This window comes from Piliocolobus tephrosceles, chromosome 9 (assembly GCF_002776525.5).
Source record: "Piliocolobus tephrosceles isolate RC106 chromosome 9, ASM277652v3, whole genome shotgun sequence".
Lineage (NCBI taxonomy): Eukaryota > Metazoa > Chordata > Mammalia > Primates > Cercopithecidae > Piliocolobus > Piliocolobus tephrosceles.
The window spans coordinates 32,881,664-32,898,219 of NC_045442.1; the positions used below are offsets into that span (position 1 = coordinate 32,881,664).

The following is a 16,556-nucleotide window of genomic DNA, read 5'->3' on the forward strand; positions in this document are numbered from 1 at the left end:
TTAGCAGGTTAGGCCTGGGCCTGGGTCCGGGGCCTCTGCCCGGCCAGCCCCACAGGACTGGGATGGGTCGGACCTCGGCGTCCTCGCCGCCCCGTTCGGGCCACTGGGGCCTGGCTGAACGCCGGGTTCCCTTAAACGATTCTCTTTTCTCTTTTTCCTTTTCAAATAAAAAAGGCTCGAAGGGGAGAGAGATCTGGGCGAGGACTCCAAGCCTTTTCGGATTTGTTCAAGGATTTTTATTTATTTATTTTCACTTTTATTGACTTTGTTTCTGTTATTTCGAGTCGTCACGATCCACGGGTGAGGAGACATGCAGGGCGCATCGCCACTACCGAAAGAGCAACTACAGGGTGGGGCGGGGCGGGGCGGCCCGGCCTTTGGCCACACGGGGCGACCGGGGCACGGCCGCGTAGGGGCGAGCCGGGGGCTGGAGCTGCCACTTCGGATCTAGCCTGCGGAGACAGGGCGGCCGGGCCAGGGCTGGGAAGAGAGGCCGAGGAAGGAACAGAGACAGACAGACGAGAGCGACAGAGACGGAGAGAGACAGAGCGGGAGAGAAGCGGAGAGGAGAGAGGGGCAGAGGGAGAGAGGGGCAGGGAGGAAAAAGCGAAAACACGGAATTACAGAGAAAGAGCCAACAAAACAGGCCAGAGGAGTCCACAGGACCATGTTCGTCATTTTGCATAGAGATTTCTTTTCTTTCGTAATTTTTTTGTAACATAAAAAATGCCCCCCTCCCCCAGGACGTGCTGTGCTTTAATGGGCGTGTAGCTGTGTTCCCCCCTCCCCCCCAGCGAGCGGCGACTCTCACAGCACAGACAGCGGGGCGTATCTACAGGCAGGGCCGGCGGGCGTTAGGGACTCTATGGGGCCGGGCGGGACAGGGCGGAGGGGGAGGGGTTATGTACACTGGGGTTCGCCTTCACACAACACACACCATCTTTCCACAAAGCAGCAGCCTGGTGGCCTTTTGTGTTGTTTTGTTCCTTTTTGCAAAGACCATCATATTAAATAAATGTAGACTTTTTGTGGTTCTGTTCAGTTCCTGCCGGAGGAGGCTGGGAGGGGGTGGGAGGAGTGGAGTGGGCAGCCCCCCACTTCCACCCCGCAGCAGCTCAGACGCCAGCTCAGAGCCGGTTCTTACCACCGGCAGATTGAAAGTCTGTGTCGGGGGAGGGGGAATCAAGTAACTGCTGGAGGAAGATCCCAGTCCGCAGCCTATGGAAACTGGTCCTGCGGCGGTCCCGGAAGAGCATCCGATGGGACTGCGAGTCAGGGAGGAGGTTGCAGGACGTCGAGGGACGGGCGAAGGATGGGCAGGAGGGGAAACTGGGAGGCCAGCAGGTGGAAGAGACGGTGAGGTAGGGGCAAGGCAGGGCTGAGAGCCGGGTCTCGCAGCAGGAGGTGCCGGGCCCTGGTGAACTAGGCAGTCCAGGCGGAGCAGTGAAGAGCCGAGAGTCCAGCTCGGTCTGTGCGGGACCCCCCGCTCCTTGGGTCCCAACGTTGGAAAGACCTGACGACCCCAAAGCCCGTTCCTAGAGCCGGACCCCCACTCCCTCATTCCACCTTCTGCGGCAGGGCACACCCGGAAGGCGAGGGCAGTCCGGCTGGCACTGGGGGTAAAGAATTTTCCCCAAGGATTCGGCAGCGAGCTCTTCCTACTTCAGCAGAAAGTCGTTTTGTTCTTAATCTCCTTGGCCCAGCCCCTCCAGCGAAGCCTCCCGGCGCCCGAGCGTCCGAAGCGGGTGCCTGGGGCTGGGCCGCGCTGCGGTCCGCGCTGATTGTGTGTCACAGAAACTTCCGGCGCGCGCCGGCTGGTCGCGCCCGAGTCCGGCCGGGTGGCTGGCTGGCTTCGGGGCTGGCTCGGTCGAGGCCGGGGCGAGCTGGGCCGAGTCGGCCTAGCGGCGCCGCGCAGTCTAGGCAGGCGGGGAGGGGCGGCGGGCGGGGTTGGGGGCGGTGAGCCCGGGCCTGAGGGTCCCGCCCGCGGCTCCACCCGTCCTGTCCGGCCTTCGAGGGGGTGATGTGAAGGGTTGCGGGTGTCCTGGGATGGGGTGAGGCTGGGGCGGTGGCTGGGAGGCATCGCGTCGCGTCGGTCCTCCCTCCCTCCGGGGTGGGGTCAGACGGGGACGATGTGGAGGCCGAAGCTGTCGGCCTGAAGCTTGATGTGGTCCCCGCGGTAACTAGTGGCGGTCATAGGCAGCGGCAGCAGCGGCAGGGGCGGAGCCCCGGGGGGCGGCACTATAATAATAAGGGGAACCTGGAAGTTAACACAGGAGAAGAATGGGCTGGGTGAGAGGACAAACAGGAGAACAAAAAAGGAAAGCAAAGCAAAGCAAAGACCTCCCCTGGCTGGGGTCCAGCGGGATCCGGACTGGGAGACCTTGGCTGGGCGGTGGAGCCAGTTGCCCTGGAGAATAGTTGCGTTCACGGGGCATGAGAGGGACCCGATCCGGTGAAGCCCGGCTGCGCACCCTCCAGGGGATCCGAGGGTGAGGGCGGCGCAGAGCCTTCGAGCGACCAGGGAGGGGACGGGAGGGCAGGAGGTGCGGGCGTCCTCAAGGGGTCCCCGGGCCTCAGTACTGCACTAGCAAACCTGCCCCCCTGCCCCGGCCGGGTCCCCAGAGGTCGGGTCGCCGGTAGTGGGACCATGCCCAGAAGCCGCGCGGCCGCGCTGAGCCGCCGGCCAGCCAGGTGGCGTACTCACTTAATAAGGCGGGGTTGCTGAATCTCCAAGCCTCGTTGTAGGCCGTGTATTGGGGGTGGCTGTACGGGTTGCCGGAGAACTCGCTCCCTGCGGGAGGGTCGGGGAGTGGGGATCAGACGCGTGCACGCCGGGGCGGACCCCACGAGTCCGGCCTGTGGCTTCTCCGCCCGCTCCTCCCTCCGGGTCTCAGGCGCAGGTGTCGCGGGCAGAGTAATAGCCTGGCGGGTGGGCCGGGCGGAGGTGGGGCGATCACCGCGTCCGCGTTGGGAGAGCCCGGGGAGGCGGGAGGCACCGACGCGCTCGCACACCCATGGGTGGACCCTGTGGGCCAGTGCCCGCCCGGGGCTTCCCAGCGGAGGCGCTCGCGGCCACCCACGAAGGGTTTGTACTGGGGCACGTCCACCCTGTCGCACTGGGGGCCAGGGCCTTTACAGAGGCCACTCCGGTTCTAGGAGGCATGGCCCCCAATGGGTGGAAATGGGGGTGGGGGACAGTGGCGAAGAAAGGCCTTCGGGACACTTTTCTCCCAGAAAGTCCTAAGAATGGCATCAATGCGCGGTGCCAACACAAGAGGTGGGGGCTCTGTTGGGAGATACCGTCCTCCCGCTTTTCTCTCAAGAGGTTGGATGCGTGGGCTACGCGGCAGGGGATGGAGGCGGCAGGAAGCAGGTGAACTGCCCGCTGGTCCGCGAGCGGTGAGCAGAGGGCCCATGGGTTGGGAGCCGTCGGAAGCTGCCTCCCTCCCTCTGCGGGAGAAAGGCCAGGCCTCCAGGTTTCCCCCTCGCCCTTTCTCCTGTGTGATGACCCCAGACTGTTTACAGTGATCCCTAACCGCGGGTTAAGTAGAGGAGAAGGGGCCCCTCTCTGAGAGGGAGCTGGGGTGGGGGTGGGGGATGCAGCCACTGGAAAGCCTGTTTATTGACGAGGAGGGAAAGCATGCGTGCAGCAGGATAATGAGCTTCTGAGCTCAACTGTGACCAAGAGGAACTGAGCTATCTCCTTCCCCATCGCTAATGAAACAAGTGTAATTTCCTCATCAGCACTAGATTCTGTTTAACGACTCCCCCCTCGCCACCGCGAGCTCTCTGCAGCTCCCCTCTTCCCCACCTCCCTGCAGACTCCCTGCCCCCACCTCCCCACTCTTCCCTCACCCCCACCTCCTTAAAACCTCCTCCAACCCCCACCTGCTCACTGCTGGGAGCTTCTCCCTAAAATCTCCTTGCCCCCCAATAAGGCTTCTATTTCCCTTCCCCTAAATCTGGGCAGGAATCCCTTTACCCACACCTCTAACTCCCTTCAGCCCCCAGTCTATAAGACCCAGCAGCAATCTCCCTCTTTGCCACTGTCCCACCCCAAGCTCTGCTTACCCATAGTTATCCCTAAATGTCCCTGGATGGATGGGGCCAACCACTCTCTTCTATCCTCCCCCTTCCCCATACCAATGAGAGTTGAACTTCAGGGAAAGGCCATATAGAGGGCGGCCAGAGGGAGTGAGTTGCTGGCTGAGTGAGTCTAACCCTTCTTAAGACAAGAGTGTTTTGGTGTTTGTGCACACAGGAACTTCAGCTCTCTTTGGCTTCAAGCCCCTGCTCCCAATCTGGGGATTGGGGATGGGTATAGTACAACCTCCAGCTGCAGTCCCAGACGTTAAATAGAGCCTCTGCCTCTCTGGTCCAAACAACCCAAACCCAACTGCTCTGATCAGGGATGGGTCAGAGCCCCAGGGGAGCAATGGAAGGCTCGGTGCCTCTGAAGAGGTATAGGGGTGTTCTAGCTTGTCTCGCTGCAGTGAGTCTCCCTGGTTCCTGCCGCAGCCTGACCTCCATTCCTCTTAGGGACTAGCTCCCTCTTGCCTCTGGGTTGGGGTTGGTTCTCAACATTGGTCTTCCCTTGTGTCTTGGTGTGGACCAGGGTGGCTTTGTCTGAGTGACTGACATGCCCCTGGAAATGGTTCTTGGCTCCAAGTTTCCATGGAAACCAGGGCAGGCTCTTCCAAGCAGTGTCAGCTGGCTGGGGTGGGCTGGGCACTGAGGGTGGAGCTAAGGCTGAGTGCTCCTCGGGCACAGACTTGGGTGGGTGGGCGCTGTGGAGGGGCCATGACATACAGTGGGTTGCACACAAGGGGGCACTTCTGAAAGCTTCCTCCCCGGCTTGCTCATGAGGGAGGATGAGGGACCAACTGCAGCCTCTAGGGAGAGAGAGGGACAGAATAGCAGTGGTTTGCAGGGAGGGGATGTTGGGTCTCCCCCCACCCCAGCCTCAGACTACAGACCATTCAGCAGCTCACCCACAATTTAGTTCCCCCCACCTGGATTAGGCAGCTGCAGCATTGTCACCTACCAGGCACCATTCCTGCCAGGGTGGAGGTGGGGTAGCTTCCCTGGCCAGTGGGGGGCACGTGAGGGGGGTAACCAGGCAGAGTGGTGCTCGCCATGTCACGACCTGGAAAAACACAAAGGGGAAGGAGTGAGGCCTGGAAGAAAGGGGCCTGCCTCTACTCACACCAGGGTACTGCATGGAGAGGAAACTCTTGGAGAGGAAAGAGCTCTGTGCAGACGTGCGGGGGTACGTGTGCCGCTCTGCACCTGAATGCGCAAGTCTGAGTGTGCCTTTGCATGTGTCTAAGCTAAATATCTATGATCAGCTGTGTGTATGCATCTCTGTTTTGTGTAGCTCTTTGTGTCTCTCTCTGTGCATTTGTGTGTGTGTGTGTGTGTGTGTATGTGTGTGCGTGTGTGTGTGTGTATTTGCCTTTGCCTGTGTCTCTGTGCATTCCAAACCCAGATGGAGATGGGAGGGAGATGACCTGGTTTTACTCCTCCTTCTCAGCAAGATATTCAGCTGTGGTCTCTCCAGTAGCCAAAGGGACCTCTATCATCTTGCTTATCTTTCCTCTCCCTAATACCCCATCTTTCCTTCAGGCTTGGAGGACACCCCACCATCACCCCTACAGGGACTGATGGCTATTCCTTGTCCTCTCCAAGTGGAGCTGCAGGTGCTGGGCCTGGCAGGTGTGGAGAGCAGGGGGCCAGCCAGTGGACTATTTTGCTGTTAGTGTTTATGGCATTTACATGATAGAAAACCACCCTGAAGTGAATCAGGAGCTTTGAGCCAACAGTGCAAGTGGACCAGATAAAGTTCCAATGAGCAAAATCTGCTCCTCCACCAGCTGCTGGACTTCTGTCCCTGGAGGGCTCTCCAGCTAGAGCCTGCAGGGTGGGAGACAAAGCGAGTCAAGATGGGAGTGCTACCCCTGGTCCACAGACATGTCCTCTGGGACACAGCTGCACATGACTGGGCTCCCTTCCTTGCCTGCACCCTCCATTGCTATGAAGGGGTCACCACCTCCCTTTGCAATTTAGCATTTTCTGATCTCTAATAATAATTTGCTTTCTCCCCTCTGCTATAATCCCTTTATCCTCTCCTGGACCTCCTGGAACCCCCTTAACCCCTCCAGATTCCCCTTATCCTCCTCACTAGCCAATGCCACTCTACCACTCTAATGCCTCTGTCCATCCTTGGGAAGGCAAGGCATGGCTGGAGAAAGTCACAAAACTATGCATATCCGGGCCCGTTCACTTTCTTTTCATCAGCTGGACCATAGTCATTAGTCTCCCAATGGCTATTCCAAAACATCTCTCTCTCTCTTTGCTACACTCCCTTTGAAGATGGCCTCACCTCCCTGCATTCCAGAGATGGATGAGTTTCCTCACCCCTACCTTGACACATCTGAGTGATCCATCCTTCCCTAGCTATACAGAGCTACAGATCAGGTTTTTGCATTTCTAGCACCCTGCTGAACATTTTCCTTAGCTGTCCCTCTGTCACCTCAAACCTAACTGGAATAAAAACAGATTCATCTTCCCTCCGTCGGTTCTTATGATCTTGAAGATCATAAGACCAAAAACTTTGGAGTCCTTCTTGACATAGCCTTCTTCCTCCCATTCTAGATGAAGTCAGTCACCAAGTATTGTCAATTCTCCTTGGCAATGTCTGTTACATCTGCTCCACTTCCATTTCTTCCACTACCTTCATAGCTCAGCTTTTAAGCACCTTCTTTTTGCCACACAGTATTTTTGCTTGCATTCCCTGCCTCCACATTCTTCCCCTCCTGTCTATCCTAAATGTGGCTGCTTGGCTAGTCCTCATGAAACATTGCTTTCATCACACCACTTCCCTTGTAAAAACCATCACTAATTCCCCATAGTCTATAGTTTGAAATGAAACTCTGTGGCTTTTAAAGCTGCTAAGGTACTCTCTCCACCCCACTTAAGATTCTCACCTCTCCTGGTTTAGTTTGACTGTTTTTATTGGCTTGTGTGATGTGAACCCCCTATGCTTTTGCCATGACCTTTTCTTCTTCCTTGTCATTTTCCTCTCCTTCCCCCTGAAGTCTTAAAATCCCTACCTTTCTACCCACCAGGGAAATTTCTCTCTTCCAAACTTCCACAGCATCTGTGCTGCATGGTTTACCATGCCATTATATATCATAATGCATCAGCCCTGATGTTTCATATCATAGCTTGCTTCTTCAAACAGATCATAAGCAACCTGAGGGCAGGACCCTGTCTTCTGCTTTATCCTGCATAGTTGAGAACATGGTAGATACTCAATAAACACTTGTTGATTAATCCTCCATCAGTCTATTGCACTTAACAGCCAATTCCTGATGGGTTATAATTTTTTTATTGTTTCATATATATTGGTCTCCTTAAAGAAGTAAAGGCTGGGATAAAATGTAAATATTAGAATATGCTTTTTCTTTAAAAAACAATTTAAACAATAGATTATGATTTTTATAAGCTGATGAGAGGTTTACAGTGAGGGACTCATATATTGTGACTTTATCATGCAATAGAATGATTTTCCTCTATACCTGTCTAATATAGCCAATATCTTACATTTCCTAAAACTCGAGAACAAGCAGAGTAGAACTGCCAAACGTGAGATCAGTTTTGACTCCTAGAGAGACAGAAGAAAGGATTTGTGTTTGCCTTGATGTGAGTTTTCTTTTATTGACTTCTGTTGTCAATGAGAGCTACACTCCTCCTGACTGTCTCTGAGTGGAGTGGACCTGAAGTAGACAATGACAGCAATATCAAAATCAATTCCTAGAGAGATTAATCATATGGCAGTTATTGGTCAAAAAAGGCCCAGGACAGGATCGAGTAAGGAAAGATGCAGGGGTTTTGAAGCTAAACAGATAAAGAAACCTAATTCCTCCTTCCCTGTCATCATAAAGTCTGCAAAGCAGCCAGGAAAAGGGGTGTGCCTCTTTCTTAATAAATAGGAATTTAAATGCATCTGAATTCTGGTTTTCAGTTGCATGATTCCCACAACCTGTCACCATGAATTCCTTATAATCTAAGGTTTTGTCACAAAATCTCCTACCTCATTTCAGGAGGAAGGAAGAAAGGCTGGATGACTAGGAACATGTTTCCGGCTAACCTGGATGCAGTCTTATCGGAAAGTTTTATTTCCACTGGCTTTCTCTCTTGCAAAATGGCAGCTTCCCTCAGGTAGGAACTTTCGCATGCTGAAAGTCACCCACTGGACAGTTGATTGAAAGGCACATTGCCAAATTCTATTTAGAAAACTGAAGCTGGGCAGTGCCATATAGAAATTTTAAAAATGTGAAAGAAGAGTTCCAAGACTAGGAAAAAGCAGGCAAGCTTCCTCGTGTTTTGCATACAGCTGTGCACCTGCTGCTGCGGAGTCTATAACACCAGTATCACCACAAAGAGGTACCCTGTTAAGGACCCCTGAGCCACCAATGGTGCTGGCCACTGCATACAAAGCACTCTCAATTGCTTCATTAGCACACAGGTGACACCTAAAGAGCAGAAAAAATTGACCAAACTCTTGCCAGAGCCATATATTTTTCTGGAACACCATTGTCAATAATGGAAAACACATACTGCAGGAAGTTTTCAAATTACTAAAACCGTCATACCATTTGCCCAGCAGCATTCTTTGAGCAAGCCTCTTTTAGTGAAAGAATATGAATGGGTAATGGAATCTGTGCAAGCAAGAATCGACAGAGCACTGGGCCTTGCTGTACTATACATGGGTAGAAAAATAGGAGTGCAGACAGACTCTAAAACTGTACAACAGCACAGCCACCTCCGTTATACCAACAAGCAAAAGCAAAGAAAAAGGAGAAAACAGCTATGTGACAGAATACATCAGTTATAAAATACGTGCCACCCAACAGAAAGCAGTAGAGGATTTTCGTTGCTCACTGACAATGGCCAGTAACATAAAAACAGCATCAGAAATTATAAATGGACAAAAACCCACGTACTATTACAAGAGGATGGGCATTTCATGTTGGACGCTTGCTTTCCAAGGTTACAAAGTTGTTTTTTGTTTTTCGTTTTCTGAAATGAAGTCTCGCTCTATCGCCCAAGCTGGAGTGCAATGGCGCGATCTTGGCTCACTGCAACCTCCGCCTCCTGGGTTCAAGTGATTCTCATGCCTCAGCCTGTAGCTGGGACTACAGGTGTGTGCCACCATGCCTGTCTAATTTTTGTATTTTTAGTAGAGACAGGGTTTCACCATGTTAGCGAGGCTGGTCTCGAACTCCTGACCTTAAGTGATCCGCCTGCCTCGGCCTCCCAAAGTGCTGGGATTACAGGCGTGAGCCACCGCGCCTGACCAAGGTTACAAAGTTTTTAAAGATGAAGAGCCTTCCAGATGATGAGGTAACTTCCTTGTTTCAAGGGTGAGACAATGAAGGCACAAAGATGCATCACGGTTTTACCATGACTACACAGCTAATAAATGATAGAGCCAAAATTTGAAGCCATGTTTATACCATACTGCCTTTTAATAACACGAAGCCAGATACTCCCCAAAAGAGCCAAAGAAAAGGAAAAGAAGTCATCTGACAAACAAAAATCTCATATCGTCATGGTTGTTGATAAAAAGGACTCAGAGAACAAAATTCCGACGCCAAAAGTCTGTAATAAAACTCCATGGGGTGGAGTATTAATTTCCTGCGAGAGTTTTCTGAAAAACAAAGAGGGTCTTCAAGAAACAGTGGTAGTGGAGAATCTTAAAGTCCCCAGAAGTGTTCAAAGCACTGTACTTGATGAGGATATCTTCTCAGTTCAACTGCAGAAGTCCCTGAAGATTCTACAGCCAATTTCTACAGCAATCACTACATCTGCATCAGACAGTGCACTTTCGTCAGACATTCCTTACCAAATGGGCCAGATCAAATCAACTGTTTTGGAGAATCTAAGTGCAGCTCCTCTTACAAGTACAGAGAAAAGCAAAGTGAAAGCCTTTATTAAGAAAGTTGAAAAATTGTAGTCATCAGGTAATTTGCGGCTACTTTCACTATCAGGTCTAAGATTCAAGGTCAGAGCTGTGTTTCTACTTGTGCCAGGACTAGCTAGCATTTGTTGAGCACCTACTATATGCTAGGCAGTGTCCTTCGTATTTTATATGATGTATTATCTCATTTAATCTTCATATCAACCCTATGATGTTGATGTTTTATTTTTATTTTTATTTTTATTGAGACAGGGTCTTGCTCTCGTCAGCCAGGCTGGAGTGCAGTGGCACGATCTTGGCTGACTGCAACCTCCGCTTCCCAGGTTCAAGTGATTATCCTGCCTCAGCCTTCCAAGTAGCTGAGATTACAGGCACCTGCCACCATGCCTGGCTAACTTTTGTATTTTTTAGTAGAGACGGAGTTTCGCTATGTTGGCCAGGCTGGTCTCCAACTCCTGACCTCAGGTGCTCCGCCTGTCTCAGCCTCCCAAAGTGCTGGGATTACAGTCGTGAGCCACCGGGCCTGGCTGTTGATATGTTTTTAACCTCCCGTACCTTTTTTTTTTTTTTTTTTTTTTGAGACAGAGTCTTGCTCTGTCTCCCAGGCTGGCGTGCAGTGGTGTAATCTCCACTCACTACAACCTCTGCCTCCCAGGTTTAAGCGATTCTCCTGCCTTAGCCTCCCAAGTAGCTCGGAGTACAAATGCCTGCCACTGCGCCCAGCTAACTTTTGTATTTTTTAGTAGAGACACGAGGTTTTGCCACGTTGACCAGGCTGGTCTCGAACCTCAGGTGATCCACCCACCTCAGCCTCCCAAAGTGCTGGGATTACAGGTGTGGGCCACCACGCCCGGCCTTTAATCCCCAGTCTATAGATGAGAAATAAACTCAGAAGGGCCAAGTATAATGTCCAAGATTTCACTGCTAGTAGATGGCAGAAACTGGATTACAGAACAGGCTGTATACTTGGGAACTGATCCTGGAATGATATTATTCTCAAATAGTGCAGACCCAGGCCGGGCGCGGTGGCTCAAGCCTGTAATCCCAGCACTTTGGGAGGCCGAGACGGGCGGATCATGAGGTCAGGAGATCGAGACCATCCTGGCTAACACGGTGAAACCCCGTCTCTACTAAAAATACAAAAAACTAGCCGGGCGAGGTGGTGGCGCCTGTAGTCCCAACTACTTGGGAGGCTGAAGCAGGAGAATGGCGTGAACCCGGGAGGCGGAGCTTGCAGTGAGCTGAGATCCGGCCACTGCACTCCAGCCTGGGTGACAGAGCCAGACTCCGTCTCAAAAAAAAAAAAAAAAAATAGTGCAGACCCAGAAAACAGATAGATGTTTGGTCCAGGAAAGTAATATGGGATCATGCTAAGTGAATCTTTCCTATAACAGAACATCTTGTCACTTCTTGTTTCTTATGTTTCAATTTCTTCCACTTTTTTACAGTGGTGGTTTTAAATTGGGGTTAACTGATCCCTTAGGAACCCACAGATCACTTCAAGGGGTCTATATAAATCTATATGTAAGATGTTACAGACATTACATGTCTGTATCTTTCTGTGTAGATGGTATATGACTTTTATCATATTCTCAAAAAATATGGCTTAAAGATTAATAAGCACTCTTTATATAAAAAAAGCAAAAGAGCCCCGTTCTTTAGCGTAAGACATTGATTTGTTTGCAACTACTTGTATCAATAAACAAGATGATACAAAGCACAGCAAAATAACATGTGAAGTAGCAGGGAGGTTTATCTCAAGTCAAGGAAAATGTCAGCATTCAGAAGATCAAGGAAATAAAAAGGACGCCACGAAAGAAGCAGAAACTGCTGCTTATGATGGCTCAGATGAGACTTATTAGACATAGATTTATACAGCAAAAGTTCTATCGAGGAGTTCAGAGATGCTTTTCCTCAGCATCTTTCTCTGAAAATAAGCACTTTTGCTACCCACTTGACACTGTGGAGGACCCTAAGGCCAGAAAACATAACTCTTGTTTTACTACCCTATCCTCAAGTTCTGTCTGCTTCTCATAAGGTAGCAAAAATGAAGACATTAGATTTCTTCAAGGCTGGCAGTCTGTGCCTGCATTTGACATAGGCATTTATAATACTTACAGGAATACACAGTTATTAAATTTGTAATTGCTGCCTAAATATATAAATGCATAATTGGTATTTACTATAACAATTATGAGCACCTTATGACCAATTCAACTTACATCTATTACACTAAAGGAACAAACTTTAAATCCACACAAGATGTTTTAAAAGGAGAGGAAAAGAATTATCTACATATTTCCTTTCATTTCTTATTTCCCAAGCTTCCAAATCCTCCCAGGATTTGATTCATCCTCTGGGGCAGAAGGGACTATGGGACGGCCCACAGCCCCAGGCTCTGCCTCAGCCCCATACCCTACCCGAGGCTTGCCTGCTCCAGGTTCCAGCAGAGGGGGCTGTGCCTACAACTCAGGGTGGCTGCTCTTCCAGCTGATCTCAGCTCCCACTGACACCGTGAGTCCCTGGTCCCTGGTGTGTCCTAGGCAGGCATGTTACCCAGATCTGCAGGGGTTTAGTGAGGTCTACACCTTGACAGCCAACTGGCCGGACACAACCAGTCATGCTGTTTCCATTCCTTCTCCCAGCACCCTGCCCTCCTCTGAGCTGTGTAGCCTATTGGCTCAGGGCCTCACAGGAGGCGGTTTCCTTCTAATTCAGCTGGACCATGGATGGAAATGCAGCTTCAGCATCCTAGGATAACACTAGGGAGTGTTGGGGAGAATCATACTTTCAAAGGGCTGAAAAGGAACTTGGCTATCTTCTAGTCCAACTCCCTCATTTTACAGAGGAGGAAACTGAGGCTCAGTCCTCTTCCCAGTTCACGTCCCTACGTTGACTTCTCTGGCTCCATGAGCGAATCACAAATGAAGATTGGAGTTGGGCAGGGGCTGGCACTCAAGAGGTTGGGCCCAGGCTCACAGATGGGCTCAGAGCATGAGAGACCCTCATGCTGGGTGGGCAGAGGTTAAGCCTGTTTGCACAGTCTTCTGATACTCCAGGCCTCCCAGTTCCTCTCTGGCTTTATTTTGTTCTCTGAGAGCACTGAATTGTCAGCTCTAATCCTTCCGAAAGCGCAGTGTTTTTCAGGCGCTCTGTGTAAGTGAAACCCTAATCCCAAGGAAAACGGCCACTTAAGCCTCTGCAGCATTAGGCGGTTCTCCAAGCCCTGCAGGATTTCCTCCTTCCCTGCCTGCGAGCCCAGCCACCACCACCACCGGGGAGAAGAGGGGAGGATTCAGGCTGAAGGCACGCAAAGCCCTCTCAGAAGTGACAATAGTGACGGAGCCTGTCTCCCAAAGCTCAGGGTTGCAAAAGCACTGGCTTGTTTGTCCTGAGGCTACAGCTAATTGTGGAGGTGGAAGGGATTCTGGCTACCTGGGAAAGGAGTGGGGGGTCTTCCTGTCACCTTGGAGGTGGCCGGCCCTCTGGGGGAAACAGGTTTTCAGGTCTTGCCTAGGTGACTTTGAGGCCACTGGGACATTTCTGAGCCCTTGGTACCAATACATACCTGTTTCATTGGGACAGCAGTCTTTAGGATTTCTGGTCATTCAAAAATGTTGGGTTGACTGACCTTACTTTTACTTAGCCAACATTTTCTTCTTAAAAAGTACCAAATAATGGACTAAAAAGCTTAGTGCTGGGAGATCCCTTTTTTGGAGAATTCCCCTGTGGGACACATCAAGCATCTAAATGACATCTACAGAAGCTGAAAGGGTCCCCGTAACCTAATGAATCGTAAAGCGGTGGCCAGTATTCTCAACTGGGTAATCCTTTATTGGCCTGAGTTGGCTATTGTTATGCACTTGATAGCAAGATCATTGATTTCTTAGAAAATATTTTGATTCAAATTCAGACTGGCCCCTTTCTCTCTCTCTGATCTCTAATGAACAAGTGAGGCCATCCTTGGAGGAAAAAGCATTCCATTTGGCATGTTCAGCCTTTTGGGCCTCACAGACAGAGGGAAGAGATGAAGGGAGGAGGTAAGAAGAAAGGTCCAAGGTTATGGGCCAAATTTGAGCTCAGCGTAGAAAACACCAGAACTATATCTTTGCTAAGATGCCCCAGACCCTTCCTACCTTTGTCACCCTCCCTACGATGCTCCTCCCTCTGCAGCCCCGTTCTCAGCCTGGGTACTTCTGCCATGGCACCCTTCTGGGGAGGGCAGCCCAGCAGCACAGGGTGGCTGGTAGGCAAAGACAAGGACATGGGATTGGGACCTGGGATTGAGGTGGCACAGCTTTTATTCTGGTCAAATTTGGCCTGACTCTGATCCCGAGAGTGGATTAGTGCCTCTTCTTTTCCATATTCATTACCTCTAGCCGTGGACTAGGAGGAAGGGAAAAAGAGGACTGATCCAATGACTCCCTAGGCTGCAGGCCCAGAGCAGCCACTTATCTGTCAATGTCTCATTGCTATGGAAATGCCCCTGTAATTAAATCAGAGCTGAGGTTGGGGGTTGGAGGTCCTTGGGGATGTGGCTTGCAGACTCAGGGATGTTTGGAGGAGGCTAGCCTCTTTTCTTGGGACCCTCACAGCCTAAAGGAAGGGTCTAGGGCATGTGAGCACTGAGGAGCAGCCCTCTGGCTTGTTTTGGCCTCCACAGTAAAGGGCTCTCTGACTTGCCACATGTCTGAAGTTGTCCTAGCCCTCTCCTTTCAAGGAGAGGAACTGTGATATCTGTGCCTTAAATTCCTCTAGCTAATCAGGGGCTTTGAGCTGACAGACAAGACTAGGAGACTCCCAGCCTCCTTCAGAAACATTTCTCAGTCTTTATTGCACTCTCCTCCCCTAGGGGCTGGCCAAGGGCTAAGCTGTTTGTTTTATGGAGGGAAATGCAGTTGCACTGGAAGGGGGTTGTTAACTACAGGAAAGAGGCAGTTCCTGGAGGTCCTCAGGATGCCCTGAGTAGGAGGAGGAGGTTTCCCAGGGTCCACACCTCTATCTGCTAAAAGGCCACTTTGCTAACCATCTGAGATGTGGGCCAGGAGGCCGAGCTTCTGAGAATTGGCAACCCTTTCTCAGAAGCTACACCCACACTGCTCACACTGGTCCCTGCTGCTGTCCAGCTGTGAACTTTGCCTCTCTGGCCTCCCCCACCTCTGCTCAAATAAGCCAGCTTCTGGGAGACCAGCTTCTTCTGCTCCCTCTTCCTGCCTTGGGCACTTCCCTCTTGGGCAGCATCTACATCTCTTCCTGGATCTTAGTTACAGCTTCCTTCAAAACTGCAGTCTTCAGGAATTAAGAGACATTTCTCCCAAGCTCTTGAATAAAACCACCTTCCCCCAACCAGGATGGGGAAGCTACTGAGGCTTCCCACCTGTCCCCACCCCACTGGGGAGAAAGGTACTGTCCCCATCTCTAACTCTCTAATGTTCAGACATTTTCCCAAAGAAAACATAAGATTTTCTGCTGAGGCTTAGCAGTCTGGGAGCCTGGATAAGCCTGGAACAGGCTCTACTTTCAGAGTTGCCTGAGGCTCAGCTCTTTCCATGCCTCCTGGACCCCAAAGCAATAATCTATAGGTGTGGTCCTCATTCTTTGCCCTTTTTGATCTCCATTATCTGACAATTTGGTGAGCAGTGGTGGGAAGGGACTAGGGGATCTGGATCTGTGATAAAGATACAACTGATACTTCCTTTGATCTTTTTTAGAATATTAAACATGCTGAGTTTACAGCGCTTTTGGACTATTCTATTGTCTTCAGTTCTTGGGGGATGTGAACTGTTCTGTTTATTGCTTCTACTAACTTTCCCTTTTGGAAGTTTGTGTTCACATGAGATGTGTACTTTTTCTTAGTAAGCTCATCATTAGTGGTGAGTTTTCCTCCCACCCACCCTGTGGGAGTCCCATGTGCCCTGGATTATAGAATGCCTCTGCAAAGAAGGTTTCTCATTGCTCCTGATGAGGTTTCAGAATGGGTAACTATCCTGGACAAATTTTTATGTAAGTTCCTGGCTTGGGTTTCCTGTGACATACTCATGGTATAAATTTGGACTCTGATCTGGCATCAGGCTTGGGGTCTCCATGTCTCATGGTGACATTGCCTGTTGCCCCCTGCTTCGTTGTTTCCCTGGGCTACTGGGACGAGTGTATGTGTTTGCCTTTCAAGGACAATATGATCCCTGTTCTGTCCCTTGCTTTAAGCAGGATGATACTCAATTCTAGCTTCCTGATTCCCAAAGTCACGTTCCCTGACTGGTGTGTTACAACCGCATCCTCTCCCAGTCGGCATCTCCCTCCAGTGTAATGTCAACAGCCTCTCCAATACTGATCTGGCTTTGAGTTCCCCTTGATTTCTAGCACCAAAGAATGAGGTTTGCTGCGTATTAACATTTTTGTTGTTATATTTTATTCAGTTATGTTTTGGTGAGTTTAGCCTGCCTGGGTCCCAGACATCAATCTCCTTCCTCCTTTACCTCTCTGTGACTAAAACAAGGGTGATGACAGCTGCACTTGCCCAAGGCTCTGCCAGTGTGTGGCAGCAATGCCTACTAGAGGCCAGTGAAGCCTG

The 16,556-nt window shown here is 50.8% G+C and overlaps 1 protein-coding gene across 5 annotated transcripts in view; it reads right to left on the reverse strand.

Moving 5' to 3' along the window:
* Nucleotides 1-213: 213 nt before the first annotated feature.
* Nucleotides 214-16,556, reverse strand: part of PAX2 (paired box 2) — a 93,650-nt gene continuing 77,307 nt past the window's right edge. For 2 of the 5 annotated variants that reach the window (XM_023206190.3, XM_023206191.3), the window contains exons 9-11: nt 5,045-5,146; nt 2,705-2,791; nt 214-2,257 (exon numbers count right to left, since the gene is read on the reverse strand). In XM_023206190.3, coding sequence (XP_023061958.1) covers nt 2,181-2,257; nt 2,705-2,791; nt 5,045-5,146 — 266 coding nt within the window. In that variant the 3' untranslated portion in view covers nt 214-2,180. Of the gene's footprint in view, nt 2,258-2,704; nt 2,792-4,809; nt 4,893-5,044; nt 5,147-16,556 lie in introns of all 5 variants that reach the window. The other 3 variants (XM_023206192.3, XM_023206188.3, XM_023206193.3) reach the window with 2 other exon arrangements.